This window comes from Trypanosoma brucei (genome assembly GCF_000002445.2).
Source record: "Trypanosoma brucei brucei TREU927 chromosome 11 chr11_scaffold01 genomic scaffold, whole genome shotgun sequence".
NCBI lineage: Eukaryota > Euglenozoa > Kinetoplastea > Trypanosomatida > Trypanosomatidae > Trypanosoma > Trypanosoma brucei.
This window is the reverse complement of record NT_165288.1, coordinates 1,566,123-1,584,027: the sequence shown is the minus strand read 5'-3', so window position 1 is coordinate 1,584,027 and position 17,905 is coordinate 1,566,123. Positions and strand designations below refer to the sequence as shown.

The window sequence follows — 17,905 nt, the reverse complement described above, 5'->3', positions numbered from 1 at the left end:
ACAAGTGAAAAATAACGTTTTTGCATGTCTGAGAGGGAAAGGAAAGAAGGGGGAAGCAAAGGTAGAAGGTACAAGTGATGTTACTTAAGAGGTGATATCTCCAATTAACCGATAGCGCACAAAAATATTTCCAAACATGCTCACATAACGTGGCTTTGTTTCTAGACAGTATCGTCATCAACGTATATGGGTCGATAGGGGCTCCCCCCATGTCGCAGTTCTCCGTAAAATTTTGGATCGACAAGCGGTTCGAAGGGGCCAACACAACTGCTATCAGCATTAGAATGGGAAAGCACACTTTGTGCGGAAGTGTTTCCCCCCAAACCTCGCCGGACGCGGGGAACCGACTCCAGGCGTGGGGCTTTGGGTTCAGGCAAGTAACCCTTCGACTCATTTTCATCGTCGCGGCGACTATTCCTTTGGTTTGCTTGCGGCCGCTCCGTAACTTCTGAATTGTTTGGTTCATCACTTGCATCAACCACAAGATTATCAATTCCTTTCCTTACAATGCCCATCTTACTCAGGAGGTCAGCCAGTTGTGGGTCTGCTTCGGCACGTGACTTAATTATGTTATCTAGCAAAGCACCCAGCGTTTTGGCCTGGGGCTCCAACTGACTTTTATGAAAGTTTTGTTTCCACACCTCCCGCAATTGAGCTCCCTCCACCGGATCCGGCATGTTATCCGTGTCAAACAGGCGGTTCTTTTCATACTCCTCCCGGAAAAATCGCTCTTCAGCAGTGAGGTTGGTAGTTTCATCCCGTTGTAGAAACATGGAATGTCGCTCAGCGTACAGAATGTGTTTCGACACATCGGCGAGTACGGCATCCTCAGAGGTGATGGAGGTTGTTGATTGGCGCTGCTCGTCGGTCAATTGTTGGGGCCCACTTCTCACATTTTGTTTGCTGTTTAGAAGTTCATAAATGGGTTGTATTCGGAGCCCTGACAACGAATCACGTTTCAACGAGGCTTCTTCCACAACCGTGCGGAAGAGCCACTCCTTTGCCAACTTCTGCTGAAACATACGGTGTTCAAAGGTTTGATAGCAAACAAGGCGGTATGCGTAAACCGGTTGAGTCTGCCCATATCGATACGCACGTCCAATAGCTTGTGTGTCGTCAGCAGGGTTAAAACTACCATCCGCTATTATGACACGGGTTGCGGATGTAATGGTCAACCCGATACCACCCGCTTTAGTACTCAAAAGGAAAAGGTCAGCACCAGTAGACGAGGCAAAGGACCGTAGCGCCTCAGACCGTTCCCACTCTGTCTTACGGCCATCCAATCTGCAGAAAACAATGGGGCGGCTGAGAGAGCCATCCTTCAACCACCGATCGTTCATCTCGGCTATAATGCCCTCAAAGATATCTAACAATTTAGTAGACATACTAAAAAACAGGCACCGCTCACCCCGCAACACGGCCGCTTTAATTATTAAAATAGAAACGTACAGTTTGGTTCCCTCTTCAGGCATGGGAACATACCCTGGAGGGGGTTGGCACAACCCCCGCCGTTTGCTTCGAAGGGCCACATTTTCCTGCCCAGCCTCGGGGCATTCAGTCATAAAATTATCATCCCCTTCACCATCCGACAGTAGCCCCAAGGCTTCGCTTTGTCCTTCTTCGCCTGTGGCAAATCCGGTTGCATAGAGAAGTTGTGGATGCGCGCAAATTTTATTAATAGCTATTGCTATCTCCAGGAAGGCACGATGTCTTGCACCACTATGCCTTGCTAACTGCAGAAATTCGTTGTACAGTTTTGCTTGACTCTGAGAAAGCGGAAGAACGACAACATACTCGTGCAAAGGTGGCAGTTCCTTCCTCAGTGCTGTTCCATCAGCGCATTGAACAAAATTCCTTAGCTCTCGTGAAAGTGCAAAAGTCTTCATTCGTGCAACTGTCACCTCATCCAAGCTCGCCTTTTGGTCTGCAGCGGCTTCTATTGGACTGACAAAGAACTGTGAGAAGCGCTGCTTGTTAAAGTATTTCCAAACGGCCATGTCCACCATAGCCCAGTACTCCTTTAGGTGATTCTGCAGCGGTGTTCCTGTGATCAGGAGCCGGCGAAGTGGATTGAAGCTTCGTAACACGTTGGCAATTTGTAAATTTTCAGATTTGAGACGATGAGCTTCGTCACATACAAGAAGATCAACATAGCTTGAAGGGTTCCATACCTCCTGACTAGTGGTTCCAATGCACTTGGCGACATTTAGCAGCATTTCATATCCCGCCAGTAAAACACCACCATTCGTCTTCCATTCATTAAACGCCCTCACACGTTGTCCTACTCTTGTGCAGTCTTCCACTGACAACGGAACAATACGTTTATCGCGAGGAAAGAATTTTGACCACATGTTAAACTCTTCAATCCACACGGCCCGTGTCGACTTTGGTACAACGATTAATATCCTCCTCTGCTTTTTTTTTGATTTGTACCAACTTCCACCCATTTTCCGCAACATATCCAGGAAAAGGTGAAGGAAAATGATTACCTGACAAGTCTTCCCAAGTCCCATTGTGTGTGCAAGAATGCAACCAACAGCAGGAACCTGACCAACGGGTCCCTCCGCCAGAATACTCCACATGAAACGAATTCCCTTCAGTTGATGGGCGCGCAAATATATCTTGCAACCGTTTGTTGGCGGTGGACAAGCTGTTGTTTCGTCTGCTGCCGTTTTATTACTACTCCACCCCGGTTCCAAAAGTGCTTCAGCTGGTTGAACAAGTTCGGGTGGAAAGAGGACATCATCTGCTTTCCGACTTCCGTCACCCCAGTTTGATATATTCACCAACAGTCGCCAACGTTCTAACATGTCCTTTTCCTTTTCGTCTAAAATCTTACCAGCAATCACTTTTTCCTTCAACTGAGTGGTTACTTTCTCGAAATATTCCATCGAGGTTTGGTTTTTGTGGAAAAAGGGTTTCAGAACGCTACGTACATCAGCAGACGTCATCGCACGTAGCATTCTGATATTAACTGCCGCCTCTGCCTGTACATTCGTGGACAAAAGGGTACTTGCTGTTTTACTCTCAATTGTTACGCGTTGTACATCGCTACCCACACCTAGTGAAACGCCACCGTTTGACGACGATGATTCCTCCTTCTTCACATCAACCTGAACTTGTGGACTTTGTTGGTTCTGCGCGTTACCTTCGTTTAATTTACCGTAGGTTATAGACCCTTTGACCAGCGGAGCATTTAAAGGTTTACGTAAAAACAGAAACTCCAATTCGGTGATGGAAGCGGATGCTGCCGTTGATGAGCCCTCTCTGTTTTCATTGCCTTCGGGGCCACCCTTCCCTTCGTCTCCTGCTTGGCTTAAGTCCCCATCGTCACTGGGTGTTAAAACGAATAATTCATCGCCATCCATTTGGTGCGCACTCACTTTCTTGAAAAACAGCTACAGTCAATAGGGGAAACAAACGTGGTGGAAAAAAGTTCTTAAATTGAACTGATAAAAAAAAATTTTGCATTCTTTTGAGCACAAGGTGTTGAATATCTCACTCCCTCACGATCCATTCAGCGTGAAGGGGATGATAACAGTAGTGGTAAGTATTCATTCATCTAATGATAACATTTCATAGCTTGCCACTATGTCAGGAAGTGATATCCCTAGTGGTAGGAGTCAAATTTACATAAACAGGAGATAAACCTCCACTGCAGTAACATGCCAACTTTTCCTCTTTCTTTGCTTCTACTACTTACGCACGTCACCACATAGGTAAAAGTAATTCAGTTACAGTTCCTTAGCAGGTCACAACTCCTCCTTCCCTTGCACCATTCATCACCACACGTTATTTTTTCACTCACATACAAGGCAGAAGGAACCAAAACACACAAAACACATACAAAGAAGAGGAGAAAACAGAGGATATGTGAGAGATTCTTTTATTTTCTCTGGGCTCTCTTACATCCTCCTTCTCACCATTACCTTCTCTTTTCTTTAATTTCTTTGTCTCCTTAACACATTTGGAGGCGTACATCTAAAACACCGAATCTGAAAAAAAGAAAAACGAACCCCGTGGAGTGATTTCGAGTAGCACATACACACACCGATAGCTGCCGACTTACTGACTTGAAGTTCAGCACCTTTTTACCGTCTCGTCTTCACACTGCTTCCAAAATACCGCACTGAGTCGCAGCGGCAGATTTGTTACCTGATGTGAGCACTCAGTTGTGTTCCCTTTCTCACCACCAGTGTGTTAGTCACATCTATGCAAACTTAATGTAAATGTATGAATGTGTTCGTTCATGCACTCTTACCGGCCGCGCTCCGCCTCTTCCTTCTCTTCCGGATCCACTGGTACACCATCGAGCTTCGTCAACCGTGGAAGCCTCTGCAATATCATACAGCGGTACTCTTTTTCTGATGGGGCGTTATTGTGAATGGGGTTGTTTTTAAAAAGTACTTCAATGAGTTCAGGGCATTGATTAGCCAACCTGTCAATCTCCGTCCAACTGCTGATAAGGTTGTTACTCATATATAACACCTTAAGGCTCTTTAGTTTATCCAGTCCAGTGAGTTTGTCGATTTTGTTATAAGAGAGCCACAGTTGTTCCAGATGCGGGATGTCTAGTTGCTCAATCTTTCGGATGGCATTTCGACCGAGTGACAGAACCTTTAGTTTCTTGAGCTCTTTCAACCCAGGTCCTATCTTCTCAATGGCATTTGTGGAGAGCGCAAGGTGTTCGCAATTCACCAGCGTCGTAATGTCCTTGTCCATCTTCACAATAGGAGGTAGCATTCCAATTAGCAAAACACGAGCCTCCTCCGAGGCGACAACACGCGGGGCTTCAGCTTTTGCCTCTTCTGTCATCTCCATCGTGCGACGTTTGTATTCCGCATCTTCAAACCGCGCTATCGCCTCTCGAATGGAAGTTGTTCCTGACATTACTATAAACCTCTATAGTCGTGAAAGGATGAAATGCCACTCTCTTCCACCACCTGACCAGTCAATTGAATAGCGACTTCGCTACCTTTCTCACTCTTCTTTTTTTTTTGTGCGTGTGTGTTTTTGAACATTACCATGTAATGAACGGATGTTGTTAAAAAGACAGATCATGAAAAAGTAGGAAACAGAAAAGTTTTTTAAAAAAAGTCGACACAAGGGTTAAGAAAAAAAAATTATCCCCCAAAAGGACCACACCAAAAGGTGAGTTACAGACTCATTTATTTATTTATTTTCTCATTAAAGCTTCTCACTTACTCTTAGCCTAAATTAGAAGAGTGGTGGTGAGGTAAGTAAAGAACCTATATCATTAACTCCACAAACGAAAAAAAAAAATAGATAAATAAAGCTCTATTAAATAAATGAATAAAGTTGAAAATAAAACACACACACACACACACACAAGCAACAATGTTACAAAATTTAAAAAAGGGCAACAAAATCAATGGGCATGCGGTCAACAATGGAATCAAAACCACACCCACACGCACTAACTGTGCTTCAAGACACCCATATGCAAGTCTTTCCCTCGATGGCGCATTGCGTGCTTGAGTTTGGCAGAATGCGTGTAGAAAAAATAAAAGGATCAGTTCGTTAAGAATACGGACCGGGAATCATTTTCTTTGCCTATATCTTCTAACAACTTACCAAAAGCTCTGACACTTCCAACCGTCCGCTTAAAGGAAAATAAGTATTAAACAATATTTTCAACACACAGCGGGTTCGGAAGGAGTGAGAAGGTATATATATATATATATATATATAGAGAGAGAGAGAGAGAGAGAGAATTCGACACGCTCGCTCTCCTCAAATAAAAGAAACGTGGAGGATTTGGAGAGGTATTTACTCGTTACAATAAAACGTTGAAAAGTAACAATATGCTCTTTGATAACATTTCTTGTTGCATGCGAACGACCCTTCTTCAAGAGTTGGGCTCCCCTTCCCCTCCAAAAAAAAATAATAATAATAGCAACATAAAATGTGTAACACAAGTCTGTGAACGCAAGCCGAATATGATATATTTAAAAATTGCGGCAATGACTGTTTAAGTCTGTCTGCCGTTCAAGGAAAGGTATTCTGTGCTTGTTCTGTTAGAAAAGGGATTCAAAGCAGCACGCTATTTCTTGGACTAACGAGTTTGGTTACCTTCGGCAACGCCGTTGTCTGGCCGGCGTGAGTGCATCAGTATTACTCGCAGCAGGTGGTCTGTCCTTTTCATTCTTTTTCTTTTTAACTGAGGGAGCATTAACCATATTGTCATCTTTCTTAGCATTCTCCAGTGGAGGTCTCCCCCTGCCACGCTTCTTTCCATCCCTCTCCTTCCTTAAGGTGTTAGAGGTTTCATTCTCAACGTCTTCATGAGGTTTCACATCACATCCACCTTCAGTTAATGCTTCCCCCGCTTCCTCATTGATATTTTGGGTGTGGCCTTCCTCAATGTGGAATGCTGCCGGTACTTCTTGACTGTTGCCTCCCCCGTGAGTGGCATCGACGGTGCAGATTAGAGGTGACGCACAAGAATTTCCTGAAGATGTACATGCTGATTTACCCCCACTCGTTGCTGACGGCAGAAGCTCATCATACTCAATGTATTCCACCTCTAGAGGAAGCTGCAGCTGAGCACGCAGCTCCCGTGCACTCATCCCCATCTTCCGTGAGATATGCTGCTCAAGTAAGTACATGTTGTCTGTCCAGCGGTTGGCAGATTCCCACGCTACCACTGTTGCGGCCTTCAGTTTTTCAACGAATGCTGGATCCAACAGGGCAAGTTGATTGAGTTGCTCTTCCAGTATCTTGACTTCACCCTGAAGACTTCGTATTTGCTCTGCATCCTTTTGAACAGCGTTGTCATCCCCAATGGATGCCTGAGTCTCTTTTATCCGCTGACGAATATCTTTCTCTGTCTTCTTCAAAGTTTGAAGTTCCGTCCGAAGCTCATCTTCTGACATACTAAGGTATTTGGCTAATTCTGTGGTTGTTGTTTTCTCTCCCATAGAGCCGGCCAACCGTTGGGTAGCAGTTTGGGGAAAACGCCAAAAAAGAACATGAACACCCACTTTCTTCTGCCGCACACGATTTTCCGAGACAAGGATTTCCATGCACTCTTCCACGGACTGTGGGATCACGCCCGTCGCCTTGGGTAGAATTTGAATTAAATCTTTCAACGTGTAAGGCGACGGATTGTTAACAAACCAAGTTTCAATACGCGACACCTTTTCTTCCATGGAGAGACCCTTCTTTTTTGCGGATTTGTTCATTAGCAACCGATGAAGCTGAGACCACTTGTTTCGTGTCTGAATTTCGTCCTCCTCCTTGTACAGTTATCAAAGCAGAATCATAAAGGGGAAAATCAGTTGGTGGGGCATCAACCCTCTGATGGAAAATGAAGTACCCGCACACTTGGGCAGAAATAGATGTAAATAAAATAATGAGGAAAGAGTAAGTTTGGCGATACACTGTTCCATTTTCTTCCAGTTGTGTACACAAAGGGCAATTAGATTACGCCGCAACAACAAAATAAAGCGATATTCACATCTTGCAGCCTTTTTGAAACGGTGACCCGTATGCACCCTCACGTATGGTCGAGAGCACGCGACTGCGGTACGTTACTTCCGGTAGCTCCATGTTCAAAGAATGTTTACATGTTTGTAGAGAATTTGTATGCTTCCATTTGGAGGTTGCCAACCCTTTTTTGCCACTGATGGTGCCCGCCCTCTCTTTCGTCGAGGTGCTCACCTGTGAAACCAGGTACGCCACCTTCTTTTGCATTGCGGTTGGCAACAATCTAATTCCCCTTTCCTCGCACAGTTCCTCTGATATTTGCTTTATAGTAGGCGATGTCCGTTGTACATTACGAAGAACAAAAGTATTACCGTCCAGCGTGACGTGCAAATTGGCAAACGCCTCGGGTGCTAAGTGTGACAAATAGGCACCTTGAACCCTAAGGTGATCCCTCGGCCCAGTACGCAGGTCCGTGTCTTCTGATTTCACAATACATCCCTCCTTAAGATAACACGAAATGTTAGAATAAAAAACATTTCCTGCATCGTCACGCCGCGAGCGGGGGTGGCCGCTTGCAGCCAATTGCTGCGCAGCAGAGGCAAGAAACAGATCTCTCCACACATCAAGTTTATGTTTGAGCAGTTGTCCCTCATGTGCCAGAGGTTTTTCCTCACGTCTACGTCCTTTGCTTTCCGTAGCAGGTGAAGTATCAACCTTTGGAACAATGGGCGACAAGGTGAGAGGATCACCCTCGTTCTTCAATTCACTTTGTTCGGTGTTTGTTTTCCCCTTTCTCCTCGTATCTTGAATGACATTGAAAAGATTGTGCGATAACGACCTGGGGTACGGTAACGGGTACCCACATACGGTTGGAGAGCAGGGAGCTTGTAATTTACCCATGGGCGTTTTACAAACTTCGCTGTTCCTCTTTGCGCTTTTTAATGCCGCTGGTATCCTCCCCTCAAATGGAGAGGGTGAGTAACTGTGTTTTCTGTCGGTGCGCGCGGACTTCGCGCACGATGTTTCTTCACCAACCTGATGTTCTTCGGGGTTCAGGGTTTTCATTGCTCCGATTTGTCGGAGCTTTCGCGCCACGTAATTAACGGAGTTTCGTACTCGTGGGCTGTTCTGATGTTTTTGAACAACGCGTTCAACGTACGCCTCGGTTCCGGCAGTTTCACGGATGGCAGGGTGAGAATACAATGGAAAAGAATGCTTTCCTACTTGCACCTGTTTCACGTTTTGCGTCATCATTGAATCACACGCGTCTCACACCAATGTATTTGTGTAAATGCGATGTAGGTACAAGAGTGCAGTTGTCGCACCTTGATCAGTGTGAGAGCCAACTGCGTTAGTAGCCTAACACAACCGAAGCGCTCACAACTAGGAGATTATTGAAGCAGAGAAAAGAAAATAAGAGAAACCTAAACGGTTGAGGTTAGAGGCAGGACACTACATACACCCAAAGAATAGTACAACGTCGCTGCGAATGGGAGGAATGAGTAAACGACAGATGAATAGCGTTTACAAAGAGTAAATTTTCAACTTTTTTATAAAAGTAAAGCAGGTGACCTCAGGTTTCGAGCATGTTGTGGGGGTTCACAAAAATTAAAGAAAAGGCTATTTTCCCTGCCCCGTAGAATATAGAAGGTGCGCGGCTGCGGGGGGACAGTGGATTGGAGAGTAGCGAACGGGTGCACCAAGTATTTTCGCGCATCTTTTAAGTTCTAGCATGTTACCCTATTGTGCTTCCTTTATTTTTATAAATGTACTCTCGCCACGTCACTATTTCCTTCCTCCCATTCCCCTTCCACATCACTGCTTGACTGCTCCTCCCAACCGCTCATTGTATATGTGAGCATTCATACCAATATGTCGGGTGCTGAGCAGAAAAGCAATTTTCTGCAGGACAATAACATGTATTCCCTTGTATGATTCCTAGATTTCACCTCCCCCCTTTTGGCACCTCCATTCACACGTTCAATAAATCGCATACACGGTCACATGAGGCGTTAACGTGTTTGTGTTCATGTGCATACTTGAACGGTTTGTTACCTCTAATAGTCATCGGAACTGTAGCTCTCAAACTCCGGTTCCGAATCAGAGTCGACAAGAGTGGCTTTCCTCCCCCGCCTACCCGCAGGTTTCGCCGTCTTGGCCGCCGCTTTCTTCGGTTTTGCATTCTCGTTACCTTCCTTTTTCGCCGCCTTCTTCGGCTTCGCGGCAGTTTTCGCGGAAGCTTTCTTCGCAGTGGGGCGTGAGGCTCCCGCAACACTTCCTTCTTCCTCGTTGTCTTCTTCCCCCTCTCCAAACCCTATTCCATCGGTGGCAACCCGTTGCAGCGCCCCCTTCGCAAAGCTTTCCAAACGATGTGTCTTGTTGAACTCTCGCGTGAAGGCTGCTTTTATACCTCCTGGAATATCTCCTGCAGCAGGGTTTGGAGACGCCGACTGCATTTTCTTAAAGTGTGCAACAGACTGGATAAATTCCCAGTCATCACGCATGATGTGGTACTGATCCATGAAAGCAATTACTTCCGGAATGGCATCCTTCCCCCGTTGTGCTAATGGGTCGGTAAGTCTGCTCTCCCAGGCACGTGGTATGTAATCAAGCAGAACATCCTCTTGTGTACCGCTAATACCCTTCGAGTGACCCATCGCCTGAAATGTCAAGCACCGAAGCAGCCTTTTGTTTTTACCAGCAGCTGAATTTTGACCAAGCCATGAAGGAAACTTCACAGGACGTTGTCGATCAAATATGGCCTGCTGCCCTGTTACAAAAGTTTCGTAATGACCACGAGTTAGGGCACACGGTATAATACTGGAGAGAAGTACGTGGGACCGGGATACGGACCAGTTGTTCTCAAAGAACATAATACGTTGCGCTAGATCCGAGAGTGAAATTGAAGACGCTGCCTCGGCAACTGCATCCATCCAATCACGGTCCTCAGGTTTGAAGTGAAGGTAGTTTTCCTGCACGAACATGTCCACAAGGTCCGAGTTGTAGAACGTGGACTGGAGCTCTTCAATGGAACGGGGCCTACCACGCGACGACCCCTGCAGAAGAAATACCTCGGCGGCTTCAAATAGGCCAACATCACCATCTTTTGCTGACTGCAGTGCGCACTCCGCAAGTTTCTTCTGCTGAAGTGATGTTTGGTTGATGCACCACATTTGCAGATTGTTGAGCATGCTGCGGATGTCGCTTCCCGATCGTTGTATGATGTCCTGCAGAAGCTGTTTAGAAAGAGAGATGCCTTCGCGAGCCAGTACCTTATCACAAAGGTAGTTGGCAACTATGTTACACGGGGGTCGACCAGCGCGGATGTCTTCCACGTGGTTCAGCAGTGAGCGCAATTTTGGATGCCACCGGTCGTTGCACGTGCAGATGATTGGCACGTTGGTATTCTTGATCATTTGAATAACTTCTCCGACGCCGCCAATGTCGCACCCATCCACTTCGTCCATCAGCAGCACAATATTAGCGTAGGACGAGGAAGTGTTGCTGAAAGTGCGGTTATTAACTACGGTGCTAACGTTCTCCCGCAGTGATTTTCTGCTGCGGAAGTCGCTGGCGTTGTATTCAACAACAACACGCCCGAGCTCGGAAGCCACAACATAAACAGATGTCGTCTTACCAACACCAGGTGGTCCCGAGAGTAGTGCTCCCCTCATTTTGGAACTATTGGCTTCAAATTCTTCCATCCATTGCTTCAACTTATTTGCGGTAACGGGGTAACACATCTGTGCAATGGTTTTTGGTTTGTACTTCTCCGCCCACGAGTGGGGCACTTCAATGGAACTCGGACTGCTGGTCATCATCGTCAACGGTCTCTCTTAGCTGTACAAACGAAAAAAGTGCGTAACTGCGCGCACACAAAATTATATTGTACTTATGTGCGGGGAACTCTAGCACCCAATAGCCAACCCCCCTTCACTGCACGATCCAGCACCTCAATACAACATTTCCGTTGTCAGGGGGTTCCAGTAGGTTTACGGCAACCCCCATGAAAGCAGACCAAGTAGAAGGAAAAAGAAAGACACACAAACAAGAGAAATGCGTCATAGACAAATAGAAAAGAAGTGAAGGTGACGGTAAGGTAATGCAGCCCAGAACGCGTAAATTGGTTAAATTTAGTGTTGTTCCACGTTTCCTTGTGTGCTCCCACGCTTAATAACAACGGAAAAGAAAAGACAGAAAAGGGTTTATATATATATATATATGTCCGCATGCTTTAAACGGTCATAAAAAATATAGGAAAACAACATAAACGCTTCTAACTGAAGCAGATGCATCTACCACTCCCTCTACCAAACCCCATTCCACTTGTCTCCCGCTCCCTTCCAACAATCTCTTTCCCTATTCTACTGCCCATTATTTTCTTTTCGCTTATATCCAGTACCCTTTCGTTTCGCTCAGCATCTAATAAAGAACAGCATCGCAGTAGTTCACACTTCCCCTCAAAAAAAAAAAAAAGAAGCATTCGTAATTAAAAAAAACAAGTAAAAGAACTTTATGTTTCGTCACCTCGCACACTGTTGCTCTATGTAGTAGTTTTAACACACCTAAGGGGTAAAATATATATCTCAAAACACTAAGAGAACCACCAAACTGTTTGGCAGCCTTTCTTAAAATATTGCAAATGTGCATGAAAGTTCCATATAGTAAAACCGCAAGCACCCCTTAGTGTAAAGCCTTGCCTCCACGCGCACACTCGCTCGTCTACAACCATCAGTGCTGCGCTACCCTCGAGGGGCTGGAGATTATCTTTACGCATGATCCGTTTGGTCTTTGAGGAGTGGTGGCGCCCGACCGCCGTGGTGTGATCGGGAGGGGCGGCTCAGTAATTTGACGAGTTGTTGTCATTCGTTGTCCGTTAGCCGTCCATTCATGCGCCTGTAGATGGGGAGGCTGCGACGAACAACGTCCACCCCTCGGTGGGGAACGTATCTGTGTATGCCCACAAATAGCCCACTTCCTCCTTAAATGAGGTTCCCTCGTATTACTCCGTCCAACGCTATCATGACCACTGCTCCGCCACACGGGTTCACCAGTTCCGTTTCTGGGGGTCGCTGCAGATGCTGCTGACTGGGTCTGCTGCGGCTGCGCCGGTCCCAACTGTGAAGCTCTTACAGATGTTGGTGACGAAGTGTGGAGATACGACATGTAAGGAATCTTCACTCCTCCCATTTTCGGGGCAGTGGGGCTCGGCGGTTCGCGACGTGGGCCTGGAGATGGTGGTGGCACAACTCGTATGCTAACAGAAGGAACGCCTTGACCTGCGTTGTCACTGCGCTGAATGCCATTTACATCCGTCTTGCTCTTTGGAGGAGATGAAAATGAGATAAACGGTTCGGGAGTGCACACAGGCCTCTGTACCGTCTGCGCAAAAGGCGGTCGGCTTGCTGACTGCACTTGCGGTCGCACAACTGGATCCTGTTGTAGGCAAATAGGTTTCCTAATTCTCTGAGGACTGCTGGTAAGTGGGGGGTACACTTTCGGCACCTGTGCGTGTGCCGTATCATCTCTTAGAGGAGAGTTGTCGGAACTTAGAGCTGATTTCCCCTTTTGCTGACGGTGCGAATCGCCACCCGACTTCTGATGAGTACGGCGATGACGACGCTTTCTTTCCGTTGTCCGTGACTCATCAAATGGTGTACCGCTGGAAAAGTTACTTGATGAACTTGAGTCTGACGTACTGCTCTGGTCAGTGGATGAGTCAGGGGCATTGTTTTTTCGCCGTTTTATACGCTTTTGTCGCTTGCCCTTTCTCTCACGCTTATCTTTATCGTGGACTCGCGGACTTACAGCAGTTTTACGATCCAAGATCTTATTTCCTACATTTTTGTATGTATGAGTAACGCTGTCAGGTGAATGACTGTTGTCACACGACTTGTTCTCTTTGCTAATATCCACAATGGGAACTTCATCCTTCCCCCCACCTTCTGACGAGGAAACTGATATGTTTGACCCCCGCGTGGAAGCGGGGAGGGATGGAGATTTGGTACTCGGTTGCTCTGTCGTGCCGTCCGGGCGGGGCGTCTTCTCGTCTGGAAGCGTGCGTGGTGAAAGGGCGGCATTCTTGACCTCCTTGTGGCTGGGTTGTGGCGGAGAGGTTTGGGTTTCGCGGTGATTTCCCTTCTTTGTTACCATGTCGGGCGGCTTAAACCTTTGTCGCGGCGAAGGAAATGATATTCCTGCGTCGCAAGTATTTTTCCGACTAAGGTCTTCGTTCTTCACTCGCGTGCTCTTGTTCTTTTCACTTTCTCTTGAATCATCCACGGCTGGTGATAATCTTACCTGGGGTGATCTTGTTCCTCGTTGGGTCCTTTGTGGTGATCTCCACATCCTCTGTGCATCGGAGGATCCACTCCTCTCACAGGGGGAAGAAAAACATCTACATGGGCTCACAAGAATACTGGAGCGTGCCGGAGACATAGTTGGCACACGGTTTCTCACGCACCGCTCCCTCTCTACGACACGTGGGGGAATAACAACATAATTATCGTAACCAGCGTAGCCTTGAAGTGCATCATCTGAGGGATGTACATCCTCTGATGCGTCAGTTAGTTCTGAATCATAGCCGTTGTCCATACGGCCCCACCGGCTAATACCACTGCTCAAAGGAAAGTAACGATCCACTGGTGGTGTTAGGCGTCGGCCTGGAACGGGCGGAGAAAGAGGACGCTTCCTCGCCGATAGTGTTCTTCTTGATTGACCGTCAGGAGGTGGAAGGGGCGCAATGTACCCACCTTTAATCCGACGCAATGGACTACGATTTTCGGATGGGTTAGCAGCAGGAGGTGCAAACAGATCCATGTAACGTTGGGCATTCTTTACACCCCTCCATGCTGGCTTTGCGGTGGCTGCCGGGCGAAAGTAGGAATAACTAGAAGGTGACTTCCCCAACCCGTTCGGACACTCATCCTGTGGGGAAATCCGCCGTGACGATGGGGGTGGTGGTTTCCGATCATAAGAGCGAGCCCTCTGCTGTCCAGCGTAGCCTCTGGGGTTAGCCGGCGAGAGTGGCCTCCCTCGACTTGTGTTGCTCTTTGGTGGTCTCAGCCTTTCCGCACTATATGCTTGTCTTCGACGAATTCTATGGGTGATAGGTTTTTCGTCCTGATCATCATACGTTGGTGGTTGCCTTTTTCTCTCGCTGGAGAGTAATGGCGATTTCGTGGGTGCGGGTGATGTGTAACGTCTTCTAGTTGGCTTCATCTCCTCACGTGGCCTTTCAAGGGGATCCTCTATGGGGGAGAGTGTTTCTGGTGGGGGCGGGGGTGGGGTGGAAGCGGTATTCATGGTGTAACGCAAACCTCTATCGCGTGTTCTTTTCATTTCATTCGTTCGCGCATCTGGATTATTGTGAAAAGGTTCGTCTCTATTCCACTGCTGTTGCTGAGAGTTCGATAACGTAGAGCCTGGTTGTTTCTTTGAGTCACAATTATACGGTCCCATTTCCCGTAGCAAGGGCGCAATGTGATGGTAACGCTCTATTTCCATGCGCTCTACAACTTCATCCACGTCGGTAGCCTCAATCAGCTGCTTAACAAGTTCCTCGTCGTCAAGAAAGCTCTCATATGATTGAGGTGAGCGCTGCATTATTGGAGAGAGTAAGGGTATATGAGCTTAGACCTTTTCTTCTTCTTTTCTCTTACGTTGTTAAGGATTTACCTTATATGTATATATATAATGATTTATATGCTCTTGTTTGTGTGCGTGTGTGTGTGTGTGTGTTATTACTTGCTAAGTTATCTACCAAAAATAATAACAGTAAGTGTATCTATTTGCACTTCTTCTCTATGAGCTCCTGTAGTGTGGAATTTCCACCGCGGTCAGTGCTCCTCCTGACACCTTGAGATGGGTCAATAAAGAAAACAATTGAGGAAAAACAACGCAAAAAACTGTGCAGGGAGCGGACGCTGTGTATAGAGCATGAAAAGCCATATCAGGAGGAGGAATGTCAGAAGTTTGCGGAAATAAACAATGAATTATGAAACAAATAATCATCAAACATTGTGCAGAAAATTACGAAGAATCACAATGCAAAAAGAGAAAAACGTTCCCTGTTCGCCTCCTCCACATTACATTCGTGTAAAAGTGTAGAATACACAAAACACTAGTCGTACGCTTGGTTACACAGCAAAAAGCGCTTGTGCATACCACTGTACTGTGTTCAGCTGCACCAAATTGCATCACCAACTAAACATTGGGGACATCGTGCAAGTTCACTGTTTCCAACCGTGTGAAACGCAAAAAAAATGAAGAAAAGAATGAAAAGGGTTGTGAAGACTACAGCAACGAGGCAACAGCGCATATATATATATATCCCGATCCAGCAGAGGTAATTTACACTTTCCACCTTTCATTTAGTGTGATTTCCACAAAGTTCCCTCCTACATAACTTTTGCGGCCAGCCACGATGCGAAGGCGCGGATTGCCGGCGCTGTAGAACCGCTAGGAGCCAACTCTAGCACCAGCAAAGCAACAGCAGCATCGGGAAATAACAATGGAACAACCAGCATCGCCACCACAGCCCCATTTGTGCGAAGAATGGTGAACGGTGATGAGCTGCGCGGCGCAGCGCAGAGAGCACTGCCATTCCTCGAGGCGCGGCCACTACCATAACGAAGAGAAAAGGAGGTGAGCTGCACCAGCTCAAGCGCAGCTGCATCCAAACTTTCCGGCCACGGATTCCTACACTCTGCCGTCTCTCCTGGGTGAGAAGTGTCGCCCTTGCAATAGTGATAAATACAAGTATTCTGTAATATGTTGATAGCGTACGCGCCGTTACTGCAGTAATGTTGGTAAATACCGATCTGCCGCACAGATTCCATAACACCAGAAGCCGCAGCGGTGAAGAGGGAAGCAGACGGTGCACAGTGAAGGGTTTCCGCGCTTTTATTGGCCATCAGCTTCGTGAACTGGGGAACCTCAAGAGTCGTAGAGATAAGCTTTATCACACCGGATACTATATGAGACATGGGGGCGCCGGTAAAGTCATTCAATGCCACTTCCATTTGAAGGGCGATACACCACCCTCCAGCGGAGGCAAAAGAGAGACACACTGTCGCTCCAACATGATGTGGTTGGCTCATTGGTTTTAAATAACCTGGAACGCGAAGGCAATCAGCTCCCGTCCTCGCGTGCATCGCAAAGCACTTTATAGTGATGGTTTGTTGCGCACCTTCACCGAGGCACCTGCACATATACGTCGTCAGAGCAGCTGGTAGAAGGTACATCTGAAAGTCCTCACAGGAACCGCAACTGAATACGGGCTCACCACGGTGCCACACAGCAGATGCCGTGACTACCAAACGTTTGTAGCCATCGCAAAGTCCACCACTGGCTATGGCCCCGTTCATTGATGTGTACTCGGAAAAATTTGTGGCCGACCAAACTAATTTCTGCATCATCACTCGAAACTGGTTACTATGACGCAAAGCAGACGGGCTACAGCTGCACATTTTATTAACAGAAGCAACAACCTGTGCGGACACCTGCGAGATGGTGGGTGAGGAAACCGTCCCTTGACTTATACACTCCGTCAGATGTGCCGTAAATTCCACCACTTGTTGCATCCGAGTCCTTAGCGCGTCCTGCACCGCTGTAGCATTCTCACTTATGCGATTGTGCAATGGGTAATACGTCGGCACAGAGGCAACTGCCGCCACGTCTGTTCCAATTTCGTAACCCCTAACAGCTGTTGACAATAAAACATGTAATGCGGTGGGGCCAAACCATCGCCACACGGTTTTGGGAACCGTAACAGAGAGTAAATACCTATTGTGTTCTATGGGGTGTAACAAAAACAAACGTCCACCACCTTCCACATGAATATACGGCGGCGGCCTAGCTCTAATTGATTTGAGACTATCTTCTATCCTCAAGGGTTGGCCCTCCTCAAAATGACTCACCACATCTATCGCTACGTAATGGTGTTTCGCAAGAAGTCCCACAGAACCCATTATTATACCTCGTTCATTTTCCTGGTGCCCCTCGTGTGTGGTCCCCTGGCCTTGAATAACCAGTTCCGTGTGCAGTACCGGTTCGGCCGTACAACCCACCACCTCGGGGCTGCGGTAGAGAGACACCAACTGCACACGGAAGACCTCAGTCATGTGACACAAAGTTACCTACCTATCTACAAACAACACATATTTCGTGAAAAATGGAAGTGCAACGAAAAAATAATAATAATATGAAAACAATGACACGGTTAGTGGACCGCAAAGGATGTTAGAAGAAACCGGTAGGAAAGCACACATCAATAAAAATTTGGGCAACACCAACGAACGTGCGTGGACTGAATAAAACTATGTTGAGGCTTAGGTGTATGTCTCCTTCTTTCAGTCAGCGCCCTGTCAACAAATAAGCGTTGTGCTTCGTTTCCATTCCTTTGTTGGTTTTTTCCACCTCGCCTGTATCATTCAGCAGGCACAGAGCCCTTCCC

The 17,905-nt window shown here is 46.9% G+C and overlaps 7 protein-coding genes across 7 annotated transcripts, besides 4 other annotated features; all 7 read right to left on the bottom strand.

Annotated features, from left to right (window-relative positions):
* Positions 1-161: 161 nt before the first annotated feature.
* Positions 162-3,368, bottom strand: Tb11.02.3400 (SNF2 DNA repair protein, putative; the record flags this gene model as incomplete). Its single annotated transcript, XM_823551.1, has 1 exon — positions 162-3,368. The coding sequence occupies one exon, from the start codon at positions 3,366-3,368 to the stop codon at positions 162-164; it is 3,207 nt and encodes a 1,068-aa protein (XP_828644.1).
* Positions 3,369-4,257: 889 nt separating this feature from the next.
* On the bottom strand, positions 4,258-4,890 carry Tb11.02.3390 (dynein light chain, putative; the record flags this gene model as incomplete). Its single annotated transcript, XM_823550.1, has 1 exon — positions 4,258-4,890. One exon carries the CDS (start codon positions 4,888-4,890, stop codon positions 4,258-4,260), a length of 633 nt encoding a protein of 210 aa, XP_828643.1.
* A 440-nt stretch (positions 4,891-5,330) lies between these two features.
* Positions 5,331-5,351: a microsatellite.
* A 337-nt stretch (positions 5,352-5,688) lies between these two features.
* Positions 5,689-5,712: a microsatellite.
* Positions 5,712-5,734: a microsatellite.
* Positions 5,735-6,089: 355 nt separating this feature from the next.
* Positions 6,090-7,205, bottom strand: Tb11.02.3380 (hypothetical protein, conserved; the record flags this gene model as incomplete). Its single annotated transcript, XM_823549.1, has 1 exon — positions 6,090-7,205. One exon carries the CDS (start codon positions 7,203-7,205, stop codon positions 6,090-6,092), a length of 1,116 nt encoding a protein of 371 aa, XP_828642.1.
* A 271-nt stretch (positions 7,206-7,476) lies between these two features.
* Tb11.02.3370 (hypothetical protein, conserved) lies at positions 7,477-8,703 on the bottom strand (the record flags this gene model as incomplete). The annotated part of the gene is made up of 1 exon (XM_823548.1): positions 7,477-8,703. The coding sequence occupies one exon, from the start codon at positions 8,701-8,703 to the stop codon at positions 7,477-7,479; it is 1,227 nt and encodes a 408-aa protein (XP_828641.1).
* An 803-nt stretch (positions 8,704-9,506) lies between these two features.
* Positions 9,507-11,270, bottom strand: Tb11.02.3360 (replication factor C subunit 1; the record flags this gene model as incomplete). The annotated part of the gene is made up of 1 exon (XM_823547.1): positions 9,507-11,270. The coding sequence occupies one exon, from the start codon at positions 11,268-11,270 to the stop codon at positions 9,507-9,509; it is 1,764 nt and encodes a 587-aa protein (XP_828640.1).
* Positions 11,271-12,180: 910 nt separating this feature from the next.
* Tb11.02.3350 (hypothetical protein, conserved) lies at positions 12,181-14,955 on the bottom strand (the record flags this gene model as incomplete). Its single annotated transcript, XM_823546.1, has 1 exon — positions 12,181-14,955. The coding sequence occupies one exon, from the start codon at positions 14,953-14,955 to the stop codon at positions 12,181-12,183; it is 2,775 nt and encodes a 924-aa protein (XP_828639.1).
* A 205-nt stretch (positions 14,956-15,160) lies between these two features.
* Positions 15,161-15,189: a microsatellite.
* Positions 15,190-15,848: 659 nt separating this feature from the next.
* On the bottom strand, positions 15,849-17,573 carry Tb11.02.3340 (hypothetical protein, conserved; the record flags this gene model as incomplete). Its single annotated transcript, XM_823545.1, has 1 exon — positions 15,849-17,573. One exon carries the CDS (start codon positions 17,571-17,573, stop codon positions 15,849-15,851), a length of 1,725 nt encoding a protein of 574 aa, XP_828638.1.
* Between the last annotated feature and the right edge of the window lie 332 nt (positions 17,574-17,905).